The sequence below is a fragment of the Synchiropus splendidus genome, chromosome 3 (genome assembly GCF_027744825.2).
Source record: "Synchiropus splendidus isolate RoL2022-P1 chromosome 3, RoL_Sspl_1.0, whole genome shotgun sequence".
NCBI classification, from domain to species: Eukaryota; Metazoa; Chordata; class Actinopteri; order Syngnathiformes; family Callionymidae; genus Synchiropus; species Synchiropus splendidus.
Genome location: NC_071336.1, coordinates 17,310,833 through 17,330,023, shown reverse-complemented (window position 1 = coordinate 17,330,023; position 19,191 = coordinate 17,310,833). Strand labels below are relative to the sequence as shown.

At 45.2% G+C, this 19,191-nt stretch overlaps 3 protein-coding genes and 1 non-coding gene across 12 annotated transcripts; 2 read left to right on the top strand and 2 right to left on the bottom strand.

The window, feature by feature from the left end:
* Positions 1 to 111: 111 nt before the first annotated feature.
* Positions 112 to 7,400, bottom strand: LOC128755286 (CXXC-type zinc finger protein 5-like). Of its 6 annotated transcripts, none has more exons than XM_053858515.1 (5): positions 7,296 to 7,400; positions 6,631 to 6,689; positions 3,219 to 3,400; positions 1,706 to 2,746; positions 112 to 331 (listed from the first exon to the last, which is right to left on the bottom strand). In XM_053858515.1, the coding sequence occupies exons 3-5, from the start codon at positions 3,333 to 3,335 to the stop codon at positions 284 to 286; spliced, it is 1,206 nt and encodes a 401-aa protein (XP_053714490.1). In that variant the 5' UTR covers positions 3,336 to 3,400; positions 6,631 to 6,689; positions 7,296 to 7,400; the 3' UTR covers positions 112 to 283. The 6 variants fall into 6 exon arrangements, with proteins under 6 accessions (XP_053714490.1, XP_053714494.1, XP_053714493.1 ...); XM_053858519.1 differs by lacking the exons at positions 6,631 to 6,689; positions 7,296 to 7,400 and adding exons at positions 5,515 to 6,038; positions 6,581 to 6,592; XM_053858518.1 differs by lacking the exon at positions 7,296 to 7,400 and having other exon boundaries at positions 6,581 to 7,265.
* LOC128755287 (PRELI domain-containing protein 1, mitochondrial-like) lies at positions 6,764 to 12,044 on the top strand. 2 transcript variants are annotated; one of them, XM_053858521.1, is made up of 7 exons: positions 6,764 to 7,134; positions 7,952 to 8,080; positions 8,168 to 8,315; positions 8,428 to 8,653; positions 8,743 to 8,856; positions 9,060 to 9,160; positions 9,673 to 12,044. In XM_053858521.1, the coding sequence occupies exons 3-7, from the start codon at positions 8,224 to 8,226 to the stop codon at positions 9,743 to 9,745; spliced, it is 606 nt and encodes a 201-aa protein (XP_053714496.1). In that variant the 5' UTR covers positions 6,764 to 7,134; positions 7,952 to 8,080; positions 8,168 to 8,223; the 3' UTR covers positions 9,746 to 12,044. The 2 variants fall into 2 exon arrangements, with proteins under 2 accessions (XP_053714496.1, XP_053714495.1); XM_053858520.1 differs by having other exon boundaries at positions 6,765 to 7,134; positions 9,670 to 12,044.
* trnag-ucc (transfer RNA glycine (anticodon UCC)) lies at positions 7,468 to 7,539 on the top strand. The gene has a single exon. It is a non-coding gene; the product is annotated as a tRNA-Gly (tRNA).
* Positions 10,418 to 19,072, bottom strand: LOC128755284 (uncharacterized). Of its 3 annotated transcripts, none has more exons than XM_053858512.1 (13): positions 18,919 to 19,072; positions 16,348 to 16,621; positions 16,167 to 16,222; positions 15,893 to 16,096; positions 15,516 to 15,599; positions 15,298 to 15,444; positions 15,188 to 15,229; positions 14,993 to 15,016; positions 14,606 to 14,683; positions 14,390 to 14,489; positions 13,151 to 13,268; positions 12,524 to 12,662; positions 10,418 to 11,317 (listed from the first exon to the last, which is right to left on the bottom strand). In XM_053858512.1, exons 2-13 carry the CDS (start codon positions 16,521 to 16,523, stop codon positions 11,151 to 11,153), a joined length of 1,335 nt encoding a protein of 444 aa, XP_053714487.1. In that variant the 5' UTR covers positions 16,524 to 16,621; positions 18,919 to 19,072; the 3' UTR covers positions 10,418 to 11,150. The 3 variants fall into 3 exon arrangements, with proteins under 3 accessions (XP_053714487.1, XP_053714486.1, XP_053714485.1); XM_053858511.1 differs by lacking the exon at positions 18,919 to 19,072 and adding an exon at positions 18,158 to 18,311; XM_053858510.1 differs by lacking the exon at positions 18,919 to 19,072 and adding an exon at positions 16,828 to 18,083.
* Positions 19,073 to 19,191: the final 119 nt, after the last annotated feature.

Sequence of the window (19,191 nt, the reverse complement as noted above, 5' to 3'; positions counted from 1 at the left end):
CTGGTTTCAATTAGCATTCGAAGCCCATTCAGAAACCCAGCTTTGGGCAGGAGAGCAAATGGCAAGCGCTCACTATGATCACCTTTAAAGGCTAAATTATGTTGTCAGTAGAATTTGTAAAAAAAAAAAAAAAGAAAAACGACTTTTGATGAAAACATTTTGTGAGAGAAAGGTTGAGCGTAACCAAACTGCCCCCACTGACTTCCATTCTCCTTCCTTTGAGGAGATGCTGGAAACCTTCAGCTGACAGTACAAAGTCTTTAGATTGGGGCCTCTCGATCGGCTAGAAGAACCATCGGAACGCCTCACCTGTGGGGACGGACGGCGGTCGCTGCGAAGAGAGAGGCGTGAAGAGTAAATTAGTTTGACTTTTCACTGGTTACGAGGGTGAAAGAGAACAGCACAGATGGTCATGTTGTAGGGTAGAAAGATGCCAGAGAATGACACATGTTTCACCATCAAATCCAGACCTGGAAACGCTTGTTCCATGCCAACTCACCGCTCTGTCAACCATATTTGAACTGGTGAGCATTGTCAACTGCAACTAAGACTCAAGGTAAGTAAATCCGGCCTCTGAAGCCAAAATGTCCAAACACCAGCGTCACATCTGACTGACCGAACATCCACACCATTCCAGTGCAGTGTGTTCCAAAAGCTCTTTCGGCACCAGGATGTTTTGGCTGCGGTTGGAGAAAGCTGTCTTTCTATTTTTAGATAAAAGAACGCCAAACCTACTTTAAAAAACTTGTGATCATTGTCTGTCAGGTTGACATGAAAACTGGAAATGATGAGGCAAGAGTGTGAAACCACCTGCTCTCCCTCTCTCTCACACACACACACACACACTCCCTGTCACTTGACGTTAGCTTCCACCGGTCCAATTAGCGTGTAAATGAGGGAGATTAGAGCCGCTAATTCACCGTCTTTTTAACACACACACGCTGGTACCGAAGTGTGTGTGTGTGTGTGTGGATGCTGAAGGAATAATTAGTGATAGTTTGTGGAGACTCCCACAGGAGGAAGCGGGAGATGTATGGAGCCATCAGCGAGGTCGGATGCCGATGCCAATAAATTATTGATTTACACTAATTCTTCGTGCACACACACTCGCACAGGCCGCACGGTTGTCGAGACCATAAATATTGTTCTCTCCCCTTTACCCTGCTCTATCGCTGTGAATCACTGGCGAGAGAGACGGAGATGTGTGTGTGTGCTGAGCTGTGCTGGCTCGTGTGTTTGGAAGGCTGCCAGACGCTCAGCAGGGACAAGCTCTCACTTTTCACCACCCACCATCTGCACAGCGCTCACACTCCGAAACACACACACACTCACGCAGTGGGGTGAGGAATGCCGTTGCTCGCAGTGATCTGGGTTAAGTGAGCCAGGCCACGGGAACACACATGCGTGACAAGCGCACACACACACACACACACACACACAGCGAGTGGACTCCCTGGGTGCAGCCATTCAAGTGCTTTGTTTTGTCTCCTCTCCCGTAGGGCCAGGTTACACGAGCGGCAGGCTCATGGAACCTGATCAACGTCCCCATTGCAGTTACCTGGCCTCCTAAATTGTTTTAAAACACAAGCCACGTTCCTTTTTCTAAGTGAACATCAGAGGCTTCATTCCAGGGATCCTTGTTGTGTTGTGTGTGAGTGACACAAGTGCACAAGTTACAACTCTCTGTCCAGCCGTGTGCCCTCACCTCCAGTGAGCCTCCGCCTCCCGGTTTCTTCTTCAGCTCTTCACATTTCCTGAACTTGCAGATCTGGTGACCCGTCTTCCTGTTTCTACAGGAGGAGCACACGCCACAGTTGATGAGCCGCCGACACGGACCGCATACTCCGCAACGTTTCCTTTTCCTTTTGGCCACTGCCCCGGACGAGGAGGAGGAGGATGAAGACATGACCACACCGGTGGCTGTCACCCCTGAAGAAGAGGGCGAGGAGGAGGAGGGGCAGGGTGAGGGGTTGGCATGCTGTTGGCAGTCCGTCAGCGCTCGCTGGCTGCTGGTCATCTGAAAGGCGCTGCTGGTGTCCGAGATCCCGCTGCCTGCTGATCCCATTGCCATCACAATGACACCAGGGGGTAACCCCAGACCCCCCAAAAAACTGCCGCTCATAACTCCTCCACCATTGCAGCTCCCTCCTTCAGAGAGACCCATCATGTCCGGGTGGACTTGCTTGTTCATGACCCCACAGTCTGCGCCTCCTCCATAACCCGGTAGAAAGTTTCCGTTGCTCGGCGCCATGGCGGGGTGGTGCGCTGCTCCCTGGGCGACAGGAAGTGAGGTGGCAGTATGTCCGTGTTTCTCTACTCCCGCCGCCTCACTGCTGCTCCCGCCTTCTGCCCTCGACCCTCCACTGCTATGATGCATGCTTGCACTGTGTGGGTTTGTGGAAGCCATGTGGCCCGCCGTGGTCGCGGACGGGTGGTGAAGCGGGTGATGGTGATGCGCCGGCGCAGTTGCCACCGGTTTGGGCCGACCCCAGAACATGGCAGCCGGGTGGTTCATGTTGACGTTCATGTTTTCGTGGCAACCCCACGGCGCAGTTGCCATTGCACCCAGTCGAGTGGCGGCAGGAGGGAAGATCGGCGTCGCCGCTGCCAAGCGAGCTGCCAGTTTGGCAGACTGAGGAAAGTTTGTCACGTTCATGTTGACGTTGCTTTTGTAGAAATTGGCGATGGAGGAGCGGTACCGGTCCATCTCGGTGGTGTAATCCAGCATGGGAGCCAAAGTCGACATCTGAAACAAACATTACCAATGGAATGAAAGATAATCGCCAACTATGTGTATTCATTTGTGTCAGGTTGGAGTTTTACACAAAGTTCATTGAAACAGAAATGCATTTTTTTAAAGAGATGCTTCAAGTGAGGAAGAGAAAAATGTATTATTATTATGTTTTAAGTAAATAGAATGGAGTGGATTTTTACAAACCCTAATCTTCCAGATTTACCCAATGAGAGGCAATGTAAGATGTTGCACAATGAGGATAAACCCAACTGTTAAAAGTCATAAGGCAAGTTCATGCTTTGTAAATTGTGGAGTGGGTTGCTTGGATTTTACACACCGGCAACGGATGATGAGAGCGATTGTACTTGCTCCTCCTGGAACCATGAATTGCCCAGATGTTATGGTTGTACAACAACAAATCTCTATTTGACTGTGGGTAGTGGCATCAAAAGAAGTCCAGCCGTCATCTGTTAAAGCCACTCACCTGTCCCTGCCCACTGTAGCTGGGGTGGTTGGGGTGGTGATGGGCCGAGGTGGAGCTTCTCTGGAGCATAGACGAGAGGTCACTCTCCACACAAACACCACTCGTCATGCCCGACATGACGGAAACTCGCTCACACTTTAAGCTGGCGACCTGTTGCTTCTATGCCGTTGAAACTCCTTGTTCTGGGAGATAAAAGTGAAAAGTTAGTCGGCTTGATGAAAACCTAGGTGCACTCCTGTGCTCTGTTTGGACCCGGGTTCAGGTTCAAGAGGCTTGCTAAGTGACCTAGCTTCAATCTGCTTCACCTTTGAGTGTTTGAGTTGAGCGTTTTAACAGGCATTGACACTGACAGTCACAAGGATCACTCCTGTTTTTGCTGTGCATCCCAGATAGCCAGATGCCTCTGTGGCCTTGCATTCATAAAAAGAAGCAAAAACAATCTCCAACCTGATTTGTGAGCTATGTCTTGGCTGGTGCATTTGAAGTTCCACTGAATGCAGAACTGTGCCTCAGTGGTGAATACGGTAAGAAAGGAAACAATAAGCCTGATATCCACTCAAGTTTTCGCGTCACCACAACATAAAAATCCAGTTTAAAATACTGCCATACATTAACTATTGCATTGTGTCACTGAAAACATCTGCTATACCTTTTTACACCAACACCAAAGCTCATCTGCGACACTTAGTGGTCTTTCCTGATATCTACTGATTCACAGTAGAACAAAGAAGGAGCCACGGTTAGTTTACGCTTAGCTCACACAAGCAGTTCATCTTTAGGATTTCAAGTTTTGAGGCGAGATGTCGAACCCATGTCATCATTCATTCTACACTTTGGACCATTGACACTTCCGTCCCAACCTACGTAAAATAAGCTTAAACCAGGGATGGGCAAACTGGTCCTCAAAGGGCCGGTGCAGTGCAGGTTATTGCTCCAACCGATAATGCGCACAGTTTAACCAACAAGGCCAGCTGAAACAAGCAACACCAGACTGACCATCAACGGATGGCACTACTAAGACACTCCTTCTGTGAAAAGGTTTCCTCTTGAATGACTGGAAGAAAAAACCTGCACCCACTGCAGCCCTTTGTGGAACACTTTGCTCACCCCTGGCCTGAACCATGTGGTGAGGGTTGGCCTGATCTGCTGGTGGCCATGATCTAGCTCTGCAACAACTCTGTCCCACAACTCTGAGACGCAGATGTCTTATAGGCTGCTCAGGTGACGTCTCAAGATTGTGATTCGGACTGTGCAAGAACTTCTGCAGTGTTTATGGCCAGCGAAATGTACATATAAATACTTTATTTCCGACCCAAATTCAGATCAGTCATTTATATGAAAGATTGTTCCCACAATTTGTGTGTGTGACTGTGTGAGAAATGACACCTGACAGGTGATTTTTTGCAGAAGGACAGGTGCACACTGACCTCTGACCTCTCTAAACCCATTCAGTCAAGTGTGTGATCTTCTGTGTGTGTGCGCGTGTGTGTGACTGCCAAAGACAGAACATGAGTGTGTACACACGTCGCCGTCCCTCAAGAGTGAGTCTTTGTGTGCGCGTGTTTGCGCGTGTGTGTCAGCAGCAGGCACTGAGAAAATGTGTGTCAGTGTGTGTCTCCCTCTGCACAGAGACACGCACACACACACACAAACACACAATCCCTCACCACCCTCCGCTTCTCCCTCCAGGCGTAACTAATTACCAAGTCTGGTCAAGCGGGCCACGCGAGCTCCGACAGAGGGTCACGGTGGCCGCCAACCGCAAGGGGAGAAACGACTCTCCCAGGCGACACATCAACACCCTCCCCTCCCCCTCCCCCCAGGCAAAGAGCAAGGAAGCCAAGGATGAGGATAAGAGGGAGGGATGGAGAGGGTGAGAGAAGGAGGGGGGGTCAATCGGGAAAAAAACACAGATCCGATAACAGCCGATAAATACCGTGAACACAGCATGCAGTCCGACAGAGGAGGAGAAAACAAGAAGATGGACGGCGCGTGTTACTGCTACTTACCAGGCCCGCGAGGAGGAGGAGGAGGAAGAGGAGGAGGAGGGTGATGAGGAGAAAAGGAGGAAAGAGGAAAAGAGGAAGAAGACCGTCTGGGAATTAGCCCGCCACGGATCATGGCTGGCGGGGAAGGAGACAGAGAGAGAGGAGGGGGGGAGAGGAGCACCAGGAGGGATTTGTCGGTCTGTCAGTACCAAGGAGAAAAGGAGGAGGAGAGGGAGGAGGAAAAAGAAGAGGGAGGGTGGAGGCGGGGGTGGGGGTTGACGGATAACGGGGGGCGGATGGATAATCACCTGGGCTTGGCACAAGCGAGCGCGAGGCGGGAAGGAGGGAGAGGGAGAGGTGTTAAATTAGCCAGGTCGAGGAGGAAGCGTCTGTTTGGGACCCTGCAGGGTGGGAAGAAAAAAAGACGCACGAGAGGGAAGAAAGGATGGAGAGACGGAGGAGGGGGTGACGAATAATGGTGGAGGTTATGAACGGATACATCGTCCCCGCCAACAGTGAAGGTTGAGGGGAGGGGGCGAGCAAGGGGCGAGGGAGGTGGCAGGAGGTACAGCCGCTGATGTTCAAGGAAAAAAAAGGAGTGTGTGTGTGTGTGTGACTGCGCGCGTGTGTGTGTGTGTGCGAGACCATATGCGTGCGTGAGCGTCAGTGTGTTGGCTTGTGCCCTCCACCGTGTCTGCTGCTGCTGGCGCCGCCCGTGGCCACGCGCCGCGTGCGCAGTATGAGCAGTTTGATTGGCTCAGAGGGAGGTGAGAGGAAAACAGAAGGCGTGAGAGACTGCTGCCGATTGGCTGGCTGGGAGAAATCCACACGTCTGAGAGAGAGAGAGAGGATGGATGAGCGCGAGAAGGCGGTGAGCTGAATGGACAGTTCAACTTGGAGAATTCAAGTTGAACTGGTGCAAAAAAAGAGGGAAAAGGACAACTATGTGTTTGTAAACATGAATTCCTTACTGACTCATCATGAACGGTTCCAATTCAATTTACTTTTTGGTTCACCTGATGAGAATTGATGCATTAGATAGAAAAAAGTTGTATGAACAAACTAGTTTATATTTGAGTCACTGTACCAAATCGAATTCCTCTAATCAAAATTATATAGGAACCAAACTCCATAATTTATTGCATTTATTTTCAGGACAAATATTCGCAACTTATTTTGTATCAATTCAATATATCGATTAAAATGTAAACGAATGAATCGCTTAGCAAGCAGACAGCCATTGGCGATGATACGGTTGTGTATTTATACAGATCAGCAGTCAAATGGATTTGGACCAGCGCATGACTCACAGACTGACGGGAATGTTGCAGTAACACAGTGTATTGAAGCAACTTTGAAAGCTGAAATACTGACCAAGGTCTTTATGAGACTCGGCCTCAAACCAGTCACCCTCTCTTGCTTACTTTTCTGCTGAGCCAAGACGTCCCATAGCCAGAGTGGAAGCGTTACTTCCTGCTGAGCACTGCAATGAGAAAATACGTCACAATGTCTGATATCGGTAAGAACTGCCTGCGACTCTTCAAACAGCGGTACTGAGCGCAATGAATGAATGTTTCAAGTGCCGTTCATACAAAACTGTTTACATGCCTTTATTGTATCCAACATTATGGGATGTATTGTCCTGTAATATGGGTTTTTACTTTATGAGGCATGTCTTTGAAAGTAATGTATTGTTTTTACTTGTTTGTGTCGACAAGACTGTAACGCTTCTTAAACAGGTGACACGTCACCCTCTAGTGGCGATATAGTGAAATCGCAACGACGACCAGACCCCATCTTTATCACGAATTCCTCGTTTAAAATGCGTTTTTTGTCAAGAAAATACGTGAGACAGCCATGTGATGTTTTGGATTCAGTACCCCCTTTTCTTGGAATTAACATAAAATAATGAGCAGATGACGTCGCAGGTATGTGAGCTTTTCGATTAGCCCATTTGCTAACGCGATTAGCGTTGTGGCTTTTGGGCTTGATGCGGGTGGAAGCAGGCCGCTAAAGGGACATAAAGCTCTCGTCTTTTAAAATACATATAGTTTGGCGTGTAGTGTGTGATGGTCAAGTACAACCAAACCTCTTAGCGCCCTTGCTGTCATAGCTTCTGGTTGTAAACAAAGCTTCCGAACGCGTGACTTCGAACGATTGACGCTGAAGTGTCCGGAATAAACCCAAAGTATGAGTAAGATTTCAGTCGGCATCATCATAATATCAGCCTTATGTAGATCCGAAGCGCCTGTTATTATCAGGCGTTGGTGGTATAGTGGTTAGCATAGCTGCCTTCCAAGCAGTTGACCCGGGTTCGATTCCCGGCCAACGCAGGTTTTTTTTTCCTCAACAGTTTCATTTTATATTACTGATACAAATGATTGCATATGCGTGGTAATCTAAAACCAACAGTGTATATCATCTCTTGATTCATTGACAAAATACCTACAAATGAAAAACCCACACTGTCTCTCAGAGCGTTTCACACCTATGAACTGCATTGGCAGGCTGCTACTAAACAGTGATGCCAAAAACGAACAACAACCTCTGATAATGTCAGTCATTTCGATCTGTTGTTTATTTTTGTCTTGAATTTGTTCTGTGACATAGCTAACTCTCAGCTTCTCCAGGCGCCAATCACAGAAGTAAAACATTTGTATGTTTATGCATGTCTTGTTTTTTTGTGTTGTTTTCATTCAAATTCCAAACAGGGCCTGTCATGAAATGTTTTTTTTTAAATTACAGCTCTCTACCTAGGAACAGACAACCACTCACACACGACTGGATTAGCATGTTAACCGGTGGGAGGAAACTAGAGTGCCCACACAAGCAAGAAGAAAGTAAACCACTGCCCTGAGCTGGGATCCTCTTGCTGTGAGTGTTAACCACTATACTACCGTGCAGCTCTGAAGGACATTGAATTTCCATTATGAGTTCACAATTATTTGCGTTGTCTTGAAGGTGATTCAAAAGTGGTACAAGCAATTACACGCTCTGACGTGAACTCCACTACAGCCATGGGCAGATACTTCTACAGTGAGATTGACATCAAGAGGCCTTGGCATCAAGTGCTTGCTGCTTTCTGGCAGCGCTACCCAAACCCTTACAGGTACAGTTTGTCGCAGCACATGTGACTTATTGTCACACACCTATGTAGGTTAGTGCTGTGCTACAGTCAAGGTTTAACTCAGATCAACTCACAATTTGTCGTTGTGCACTAGCACCCATGTCCTGACAGAGGATGTGCTGTTTCGCGAGGTCACCCACGACAATCACCTGGTGTCACGACGACTGCTGACAAAGACCAACCGGCTTCCGCGCTGGGCAGAGCGCGTGTTTCCCGCTCACATGGGCCGAGCTGTCTATGTCCTGGAGGACTCGATCGTGGACCCACAGTCACGCACACTCACCACCAAGACCTGGAACCTCAACCACAACAAACTGATGGTCGGTAAACGTCTGATTCCTGTGAAGTATGTCAAGCAGTACACATGTTTTCATTCAGAGTTGGTGAGTTTCTGATCTCCTGCTGGCAGACTGTGGTGGAGCAGAGTTTGTATGTTGAGGACGACCATCAGGAATCCTGCACCAAACTGAGGAGGGAGGCCTGGATCTCCTCAGCTGTGTACGGACTCACCCGCCCTATTCAGGTGATATTCATGATAAGTAAAACCACAGCACTGAGGTGCTTAATGTCCACACTTTCTCTGTTTGATTGAGCTGGAGCTTGTTTTAATTGACATTTACAATAAGAAAAGACACTATCAAAGGTCCAATTCTCCCTCCCTTTCATGATGTATTTACTGGCTAAGAACGTCACGAGCTTGTCATAAGACCCTTCCTTGTCGATCAGGAATTTGGACTCGCCAGGTTAAGAAGCAACCAAGCCGAGGCCCTGAAGGGCCTGGAGTTTGCACTGGCCAAGCTGGAGGGTGAGACACAAGTTATCGCCAGGTGATGAGTCTTTATTATAACTAGGAAAATACATCTTTTTTGTGTCAACATGATGACTGTACATCACCGTGTCACGTTAGGTGGCTTCAAGTATAAAATAATAGGTATTAAGCTTAGTTTTATTGTGTTATTACCATGATGCCTGAATATTGCATGCTTGAATGGGATTCCAAACAAGGGGCACTGGCTTCTATCCAACTCTGTAAGAGTTGCCGAAATGGGATTACAGATAGATCAGGAAATTCCCACCATGTTCATTTATGGCTCCCCCTCGTGGATTAAAGAGGTATTACATAAAGTATTAAAAATAAATTGGAACTTTGTGTCTTCTGAATGAGGATTTGAAATTGGTGAGCAATATATTGTCTTAACTCTACACATCAGACACGTCACAGAATATTGTATAGTGGAAAATGTCAGCAGGATCAAGGCAAATTTAAATCAGGGACTTAACTGTCTTTGACAGCTTTCATCATTTAACTATACTCTCGCATTATTTTTGTCTTCAGCAGCAACCACAGCGATTCATCTGAGACACACTTGTCAAAGCCCACACCAACCCAAAACCCCAAAGAGTTTGTCTAACCCTGGAATATGAATCTACAAAGAACTTAGGTGGAAGACAAAAAAGAAAACTATCACAAACTATGTCCATAAATGAAGATTTGTATCATAACAAAAACCTCCTGAACAGAGGCTTCATGTTAATACTATTAATATTTTTGGCAGGTGAATATGGACATTGTGCCTGTTGTATTTTGCACAAATGCCTGGTTATGTGAAATTTATATTTACTGTTTGTTATGAAGTGTGTTTACAGACACGAGGTATGCAGATATTGGGAGCACTGTTCTACAGTACTTAACTGAATCTTGAGTGGTTCATCTATATTCAGTTTATTATTCAGTTTTATTATCATTATCATGCCCCTATTTATTATCATTTCCTTTCGCAACGTGCTCTAACAAATACATTTGTGTGATCTTTTTTGAGTCCCAGCGTTTCACTTTGATGTCACGAGTATTCCAAAAGCATTGCAACCATCAACTCCATCAAATCACTGATTCCATGTAGGTTCCCACTCACACCAGAACTGGACCCAGAGTGAGCATTACCGGCTGTTGCAAGCTGTTTTGACTCAGAATGATGATACCTGAATGGAAGTCATGAAGCAAAAGTGACTGTCAGTGCACTACACTCAACAACCATCACACACTGTGAACATCAGTGCTTTACCAACACATTGCTGACCAAAAGTTTGGGAGTTAAAAGTGCATTTATTTGAACCAGCCATATCTCTTCAAATCGATGGCATGAAATTATGGAAATAAAAATGACACTTCACCTGATATTTATCATTTAAATATAATGAATTTTGCTTTGGATAAAACATCACAATAGTGTCTGCCATTGACATCATAACAAATACAACAAATTAAATGTAGATTTAACGGAATAAAGACTCGTCCAACAGAATCTCAGCACAAGAACATTTGGCTTGGAGTTTCAGTTGGTAACAGAGTGAAGACATTTTGGTATTATCAGGAGCTTAACGGTTATTCATAGGCTAATGTTCACTTCAGCGTAACAGAAAAACAAAAAGTGCAAAATCATCATCATCAGGGAAGTAAACCGCTACATTTTCAACAACAACAATCACATTTGCAGGTTCTCACTCAAGAAGGAAGAAAAAACATTTCAAGATCACACATATTGGTAGAGCTATGTCTAAAACTAGCCGGTAAAAACATTTCAACAGAACCATTCCACGCACAACACTTGTATTGTATTGTTCAAGCCTCTTGAGTTTAATATCTACTGCTGACACAGATACACAGGAGTCACCGGAGGACATGTCCTGGAGATGGACCTTGACTGTAACACAGTCGATGTGCTTGGACCGACCTCCACTTCTGTGTATCCTTCGTCACTCCAGCTGCATGGCAAATCTACGCAGACTGGAGTGAAGTGCAACACGCTTTGGTTTCACTTAAATGGGAAGGTGCCGGGTGTTCAGAAAACCATTTCTGGCATAGAAGTGCGCTCTGGCGATCACATCATTGGCAAAGTCCCCACAGGGAGTGTCTCTGTCCACGTTTTCAGAGGGTTTTAAACTGAGGACTTTGTCCTCACCTATGATGTAGCTGGCTAAGGCACCTGGAACACACAAGAAACATTTGTTTTCTCACTTTCCTGCTACTTCAAATGCATGATGGTGATGTTGCTTCTTCTTCTTCATTGACATTTGGGTGTTTCCCATCAGAAGTTGCCACAGCAAGTCAGCCTCCTGCACCTCAACCTATCTTGCTCACACTACACTCTTCGTGTCCTCCTAAAATATAGGCTTGTAACTGTACAAATATTCAGCCCTTCAGTGCAGTTCGTACACGGACCACTCAGGGTACGCGCAAAAGTGGTTTAATACGTGTTCCTACACGGTCTGCAAAGCGGTTGCACACCACAGTCCATAAGCAGCATGGCAGCCTCAACAATTCAACAACGGGAGCTGTGTTGAGACTATGATCTGGCAGGTCACTTTATGAAGTGAGCACTGGTGCGTGCTTCGATGACCTGGCTGCTGACATCTGAAGTCTAGCAACCACCCACACCACGTCACTACCACTGAAACTGGTTCGCACGGTTCATTTCCAGATTGAAGCGAAAACCAAATGCAATAGAGCAACGCTGTTGCACTGTAGGAATCTTTTTAGTAAGTATCGAACCATCCACCCTTTAACAGGAGCATTGAGGCACACACACTTATAATAGTGAGTGAGGAGGCATCAGTGCTTACGGTCTCTGAATTTGTGAATGAAAAATAATTTGATGTTCAAATAAAATAAAAATAATACAATAATAAAAATAATGGTTTAAAGTTGGGTTTTTTATGGGCATTTGTATTTTATAAAATTTTATTTAGAACATTATTTTAAAAGAAACCTGTAATGCTGCACCTATGAGCAAAAGAAGTTACTGAATAAAAAATGCATTTGTGTCCCTTGCTGTAGCAGAACCGTACTGAAGTTTTTGTCTACCGCTACACACCTGAAATATTATTTATTAAGAGCTCATTTTGGTCGAGTGCTTCTGTACGGAAACAGAGATTTGCTCGGGTAGTCTACGTTAAAACCGCAGTAGAACACACTAGCACTAATATAGCTGAAAGGCATGACAGGATAGGAAAGTTAGGAGAACGGCAGCTTGTGCTACAGCAGAATTCCACATGTAATCACTAAGTACTTGCAGACTGAGTGACCTTCAATGTGGAACATAAGTGTCAATATCGCAGCACCAATTATCAATATGAAGGTCATTCAGGCGGCATGTTGGCATGGATGGATAATTTGGACTTTTCAAAAATACCTTTGAGCCACTGCTCTCTGTTCCACTTTGGACGCACTCGCCACATAGTCTTGAGGAGCTGAATGAAGAAGGTGACTCCCTGCCTGATGTGGTCCCTGCTGCGTGGTTCACCGGACACTGCCTGGTAGTAGCGGTTGACCTGAAGTGAAATGGGAAAATAGAAATGAAGCCACATTATAATCACAAGTCCAGGTAATAATGACAAAGGGTGGGGGTCATTGTTGGGCCCAGCTACTTCCGTTGCTGTGTTTATTTTGGGGTTTGAAGAAGAGAGCTGTGCTGAGATCAGCATGAGGAAGTGTCTAGAAAAGTGTCAAGACAGGGTGTGCCAGGTCAGACGGTGGACAATGGTCCACTGGTGTGTATGTTTGTTCCTAACAGATCAAATAGCATTAGCATTAGTTTCACGTACAATATTCAACCTTTTGACCCCAGGCTGTGTTCTGAGGTCATGACAATTGTTAGAGTTTAGCAGTAGCCTGCAGTGAGACACACACGGGAAAACCTAATCATTCTAAAGTATTTATTGATTTAATCTCAAAGTTCCACATCTGTAAGTTATATTGTTGCTCAGCCGCAATATTCCTGTGAAATTCCGATAAAAACCTGCCAAGCCCAAGACCTCACCTGCATCAGTCCGTAGCAGTTCTCATCACCTAACCCGAACCCGTTGGCACGAAGTTGGGTTCCAGCATTAGACTGTCTAGAGATGATTCCAGCGATTAGACATGGCGCTACCTTGAGACTGCAGGAGGTGACAAGGTGATAGTCAGAGGAGGTTCAAGTTTTACCATCATTTGTTCCTTTATCAACCATAGCCACACTCTGGACAGGATCTCAGGTGGGCACTAACCACTTAAGGAATAATAAGGAATTACGTCAAAACATTTTTCAAAGCGTGTTCTGGAGGCAGTCCATAAATAAAAGATGATATAAAAATACAATGATGAAAACAAGTAGGTATATCAACAGCTCCAACCCGCAACAGGCCATTTCACGCAGGAAAATATTAGAAAAAGAGAAAACCAGGAAACTCTCATCTTTAGCTCTCAGTACTGTCAAGTAAAAGCGCATGTGTGTGTGTGTGTGTATGCATGTTGTAGACCAAATCTCTGACAGTGAGAATGGCAGCGGAAGTCTCAACACCTTCTTAAGGTCAACGCTGACAGGAATGACTTGTTGATTCTACCAGGGAATCACTGTCCGTACAGAGACCCGACCTTCCACCTCACTGTGATAACTGAAGACCAACCTCCCCTTGTAGCCAACATTGCAGCTGTGACTCCAACATGAGAACAAGATGGTAACCTGGAGCCACCTGACCTCGGCAGCTCATGCAGGAGCTTAACATTTTCATATGACAATAGTCAGGCGAAAATGCGTCCACGTGTGCAGTACGCTGTCGGTTGTGAAAGTTGTGAAAGGCCAGTCCTTAATTTTTATGAAATAAATAACTATCTCAATGTGGAATATACATATTCCAACGTCTGAGTTTGCACGCTGGATTCAACTTTGGTGCACACAGATTTTGCTGTACGAAAGTGCGTACGCCACATTTTTGTCTGCACGCAGCTTTGATGTATGAAGCCCCAGAAGTTTGTGAATATTTCTACCATGGTAACTGCAGTGTAAGGTAGGAGGATGTTATACAGTGTCAGAAGAAAAAGTGCCCCCGGTGAAAATAACCACCCAACAGGAGAAGGAGAGCCCGTGTGAAAACAAGGAGAAATAAAGCCACAAGTCTAAGGGCACCTTTCTTTGCTGTTCTGGTAAAGTGTTGCAGACAAAACATGGTTAACCCTGTCAATAAACTGGTGGAGTATTTTAAAAATGAATGAAGCAAGCACAGGAGCTTGTAATTCCTACTCTTTTCCAACGTCCAAGATGTCTTCTTTGAACTGCTCCATCTCTTGGAGGTCCAGCTCGGCCAGCCTCTCAGAAACTGGAACTCCTGACCACGGTTGTTCTGGTGAACCAGCAGAATGCGGTGGTAACATGTTTGTAGTGTTACATTCAACAGAATGTAACACTACATTCTGTTAATATTAGTTACTGTAATTATGCTGAGAAACACAAGGTCACCTCTGGTGCACAGGCCTTTCAACATGGCTGTCTCCAGTGAGGCTCCAGTAGTGGGGATGTCGTGGATGTCCTCATAGCCTGAGGGCACAAAAAAGAGTTGGTGTCTTAAGTGTCACATTTTTAAACTTCCTTTGATGGTGTGATCCACAATAAACAGATCTTCAGAAGATATAACTGCTAAGACCAACTGAGAGGACCCCAAGAAGACACTGGAGAAACCATGAGAAACACCTTGGTATTCGCTGCATGGTACATTATTTTGTTACCTTTAATGAGTAGGAAATTCAAACCTATTACCATTTTCCACATCTGCGAAGAGAAAACAGATTTATAAAATTAATTCATTCAGTGTGGAGTTTTAACCTCGTGTTTATGTTGCATGCTCACCAGCCAGAAGTCTCTCACGTTCTTCTGAAAGGAGAAGAACATCAACATTTAAGTCAAAGTGTTTCAGGTATTGCAGGTGTTACATTTATGTGAAACACTGATTGAGTAAAGTTCTGACAGTTTAGCGAATATTTCAGTAGAAATTATTCTTTACACCAGTGCACACAGAGTTCTGACAGAATCATTTAAACTTGCCATCAGCTGCGTCTTCAAGAAGTCCCATTCGAATCATCAGAGCTGTGATGAGAGAGGTCATTGAAGCAATGCTTGAGTCACCAGCCACGTCGTCTCTGACACAAACTCACCACTGAAGCCCAGTTGGTAATCAAATGGAATCCTCCGGAGCACCCACACGATGAACAAAGCCAGGGCGACGACTATGGCACAAACCTTCATGACTTTCATGAAGAGGTCAGAGCCAGATGTTTGCAATTTGTCAAGCTTAAACTTGTCTGCAAAACATGAGGTGTGCATGTCGGCGCAGTTTGAAAGACTAACTGGTGAGATGATCTCAAAACAAAACCTGTGAACGCCATCTTGTTTGTTTTCACTAATGTTGATCCTGGACTGGCCACGCTGCAGATGATGGTTCCGTTTCTGAAACTTTCTGTCCAAATTTGGGTCAAGACAAGAAACAACTGTAAATTATTGTCAAATACAATGCAACACTTGAACTTTAGCTGTGGCTCCTTTGGTAAAACTAAAAATAAATAAATAAAACACCTAGACATCACTGGGTGTAAAAAGAAAGGTTTGTTTTTGTATTCATTAGAGAAAATCCTTCCTGCCAATTTGCTAGCATGATCGTCGCTGTCGCTGAAATAACAGTGTGTGGTATTGAGACACACATGAGGAAGTGATGGTCTTATGTGTGGGGAAATCCTTGGGCTATTGCTCTACCTTGAGTTGTAAGATTCAGTGACACGCTGACAGATTGGCAGCCGTCAGGTCCGATTCCTTCCTCCATCTTGTCGGTGAGGACTCCACCATGGCGGTTCAGCAAGGAAATCCGAGTCTTTGGGATCCAGCCGGTGGATACACAGATGACAAATAGATCATTCTCAGCAGAACGTAGGACACCCATGTCAACTGCGGAGCTTTCACCTAAACATGAAAGAACTCATTACCTGACTGTACCATTTATTTACATGGACATATACTTTGTTGCTCTTACAAATAGTGACGTGAACAAGCAGCTCTTTCCGTGCAGATTCAGAACGTCTGATGCACCTTCAGAACACGCAGAAGAACAATGTTACTCTAAGACCAAGGCTATCTCAACATAGGAATTTATATTCAAGGTTACACTTAAATAACTTCATTTAGAATGAACAGTATATATCTGGGCTGTGTACCTGTAATGGCCAGCATCTTGCCGAGTTACTCCAATAAGCTTCAACTTGCCATCTTCCAGGGCACTTGATCTATTGGCATATTTTGAGTCCTTGTCCCTCACCAGCTCCTCCCCATTACGCACAGTTAAGACCACTAGCTCTAAGTCATTGAGCTTCCACATCCACTCCACAGTCATGTATCCTGAGTAGGTGTCAGACACGTCCCTGTTGCAGGGAAGGATGAGAGTGTGGCCAGAAAGTACATGAACGAATGACTGGTCCTCCAACGGTTTCCCTGGGAGGACAGAGGCGACAGATAAAATACAAATGACAATTCACATATCAAACAGAAAATAACGTGGGATCAGGCTCTGACACGCCACGTATCTGGAAAATGTGTTTCTACCCACAGGGGTACAATCCTGGAACATATCAAACAGATAAAACTACTTGAAGTTGTCTCTTAGCTCTTAGACGTCCACATGTTGAAGAAACACTCACCTATTACCGTAGTGACCAGGACGCCCATGAGCAAAACTGACATACTGCCGCGCTCTAGCCTCATTTTCGACGCGCTAAACGAACATGTTTTTAAAGAGATCATTAAGGCAGGAAAAGCAAAATCATATTAGTATCAGAACGTCCGCAGACAGCGGCACCAACCTTCATGACGTATGAGAAAAGGAAAGTACTCGTTTCGCGCATGCGCAGAACAGGGCCTCCTGGTTGTCGGACCAGGCTAACGGAACTTGCGTTCATAAACATGAGGACAGGCGAGCCTTTGCTGTCAGCCACGACTGATCCAGAATAGATCAAGTTGGGGCTTCTGAAATGGTCATTCTCAATTCTCATCAAACTACACAAATACTTGTCAATGCTTGTCTCATAGCACGATCATAAAACTGTTTAGAGGAGCTCAACACGTTTTCTCACTTCAGATGTGGCAGCAAATACAAATAGTTTAGTTGTAGCACCCAAGATGGACACGAGATGTCACTGCTTTGTAGTTCATTTAGAGCAGCGACAGTGTTCGAACTGGATTCACGAGGGATTCCAGGCACCGAAAATTGAATATAGTCACATAGTGGTCAAAGGTCAGAGGGAATCATTATTGTATCGCTTCAGTGTCTGAGTTTTTGTTTCGGTTTCCTGACCTCAAGGTGTTTCCTGACTCCACCCTCCTTTCTTCTTTCTTTCTTCCTTTCTAAAACACAAGCTGACCAGCCAGTCTTGTGAAAGACACCAAAACAATAGTGACCTCTTCAAATAATATGGCAAAGAGGAAACAATCTGCCTGTGCTTCATGTTCCAACTACACCCTCGGTGAACTGTTCAACTGAAAACAGTCCTTACATATTGAAACACCACCATGAACACACACTGCTACACTTGAACTCGACATGCTTTGGCATGGAGCTGATGACAACTTATTTACAGAGACCGGCGGTTGAGTGCTACTGGCTGCTCATGCCGTGGATCAGACAAGAAAGTGTGCATTGTGAGAAGTAGAACAGGTGGGTGTGGTGGGTCCTGTTACATCCTGTATGTAAAAAACATGGGCATGGATACAGAGATGGCCAATATCTAGTGGGACCTGTCAGTCCAGCTTCCAGTGAAAAACAACACAGACAAATGTGAATGTTTTTCAGTTTCATGGCGCAATTAAAACAGCATTTCACGTAGGTCGGTCAGGTATGGACCACTGAAAATTTATGGACATTTCTAAACCAAATATTCTATCCTCTCTAGAAATGTTGACTATAAGACTCGAGACACTAGCACTCACATGCACACAATACAATTTCAGTCTTTTGGTCTATAGAAAGTTTACCTGTCCAGCCAAAGGCAAAGAGAATAGTCTTATTAATAACATAGAAATTAAAGACTCCAGTAAGTGAGCTGGGGTTTATCTTGCGAATACGACCTATTTGAGGTCTGCCATTATGTGTCTGACTCTGCCACTGCTACTACGGTCGCCGTCGAAATATGTCGCAGAGTGAGACGTCTGTCGCTTAGGAAGGCGAGAGAGCGGCACCACAGGACACACGTTGGTAAGACTTTGCCTCAAAATATATTTGCCAGTGGAAACACGGTATCTATTTAATTTTTCTAGTTCTTGGCATAATCAAACACTGTCATCTAATGAGCTTGGAAGCCCTCTAACAACACTGGATTGTCCCGTTCTTTTGTCTGATTTACACTAAATTCTTAGAGTATATCCTCAACCAGGACTAGTTAGAAGACGCCACAAAGCTCAACAAAGATACAGAAATGTACCTTTTCATTGATAACTAGTGCTACTGGATTATCAATCATTTATTATTCATTAGCATTTATCTGCATAGTTCTGAATTATAATCCACGCCACAAATAAACATTGAGAAAATTGGGTTTGCACTGAATAGAACCAATGTAATTCTCAGTCATGATAAACCTCTTGATCTATGTTGCTACACTCACCTAAGATTTTGGGGTCATGAAAAGAAAGAACTGGAGTGTGGATACAATCAGTGACTGGATGGTTGGACTCTCTAGTGACATCGAGTCATCCGGGAGAGGCTCAAAGTTAAGAGGTGTCTGGTGAGGAGTCACCAACCCTGGGATGGATCTTGGATGCTTGTCTAAGGAGGATGTCTCTGCTCTAGAAGAGCTGGAAGGGGTATTCTTTGTTCAGACTGCTGCCCCTGAGTTCTAGCATATTTGACGTCTTTGGTGCCAGGCCCATTGTTCTTGTCTGGTCTTCTGTGTTAGCTGTAAAAATCGGCAGCACATTAGCTCAATCGCCCAAGTGATTTGCTTTTGTTCTGACAGAAATATTTTGCCACCAACTGGTGTCGCGCTCGTGCCCCGAGGCTGACTGACTGG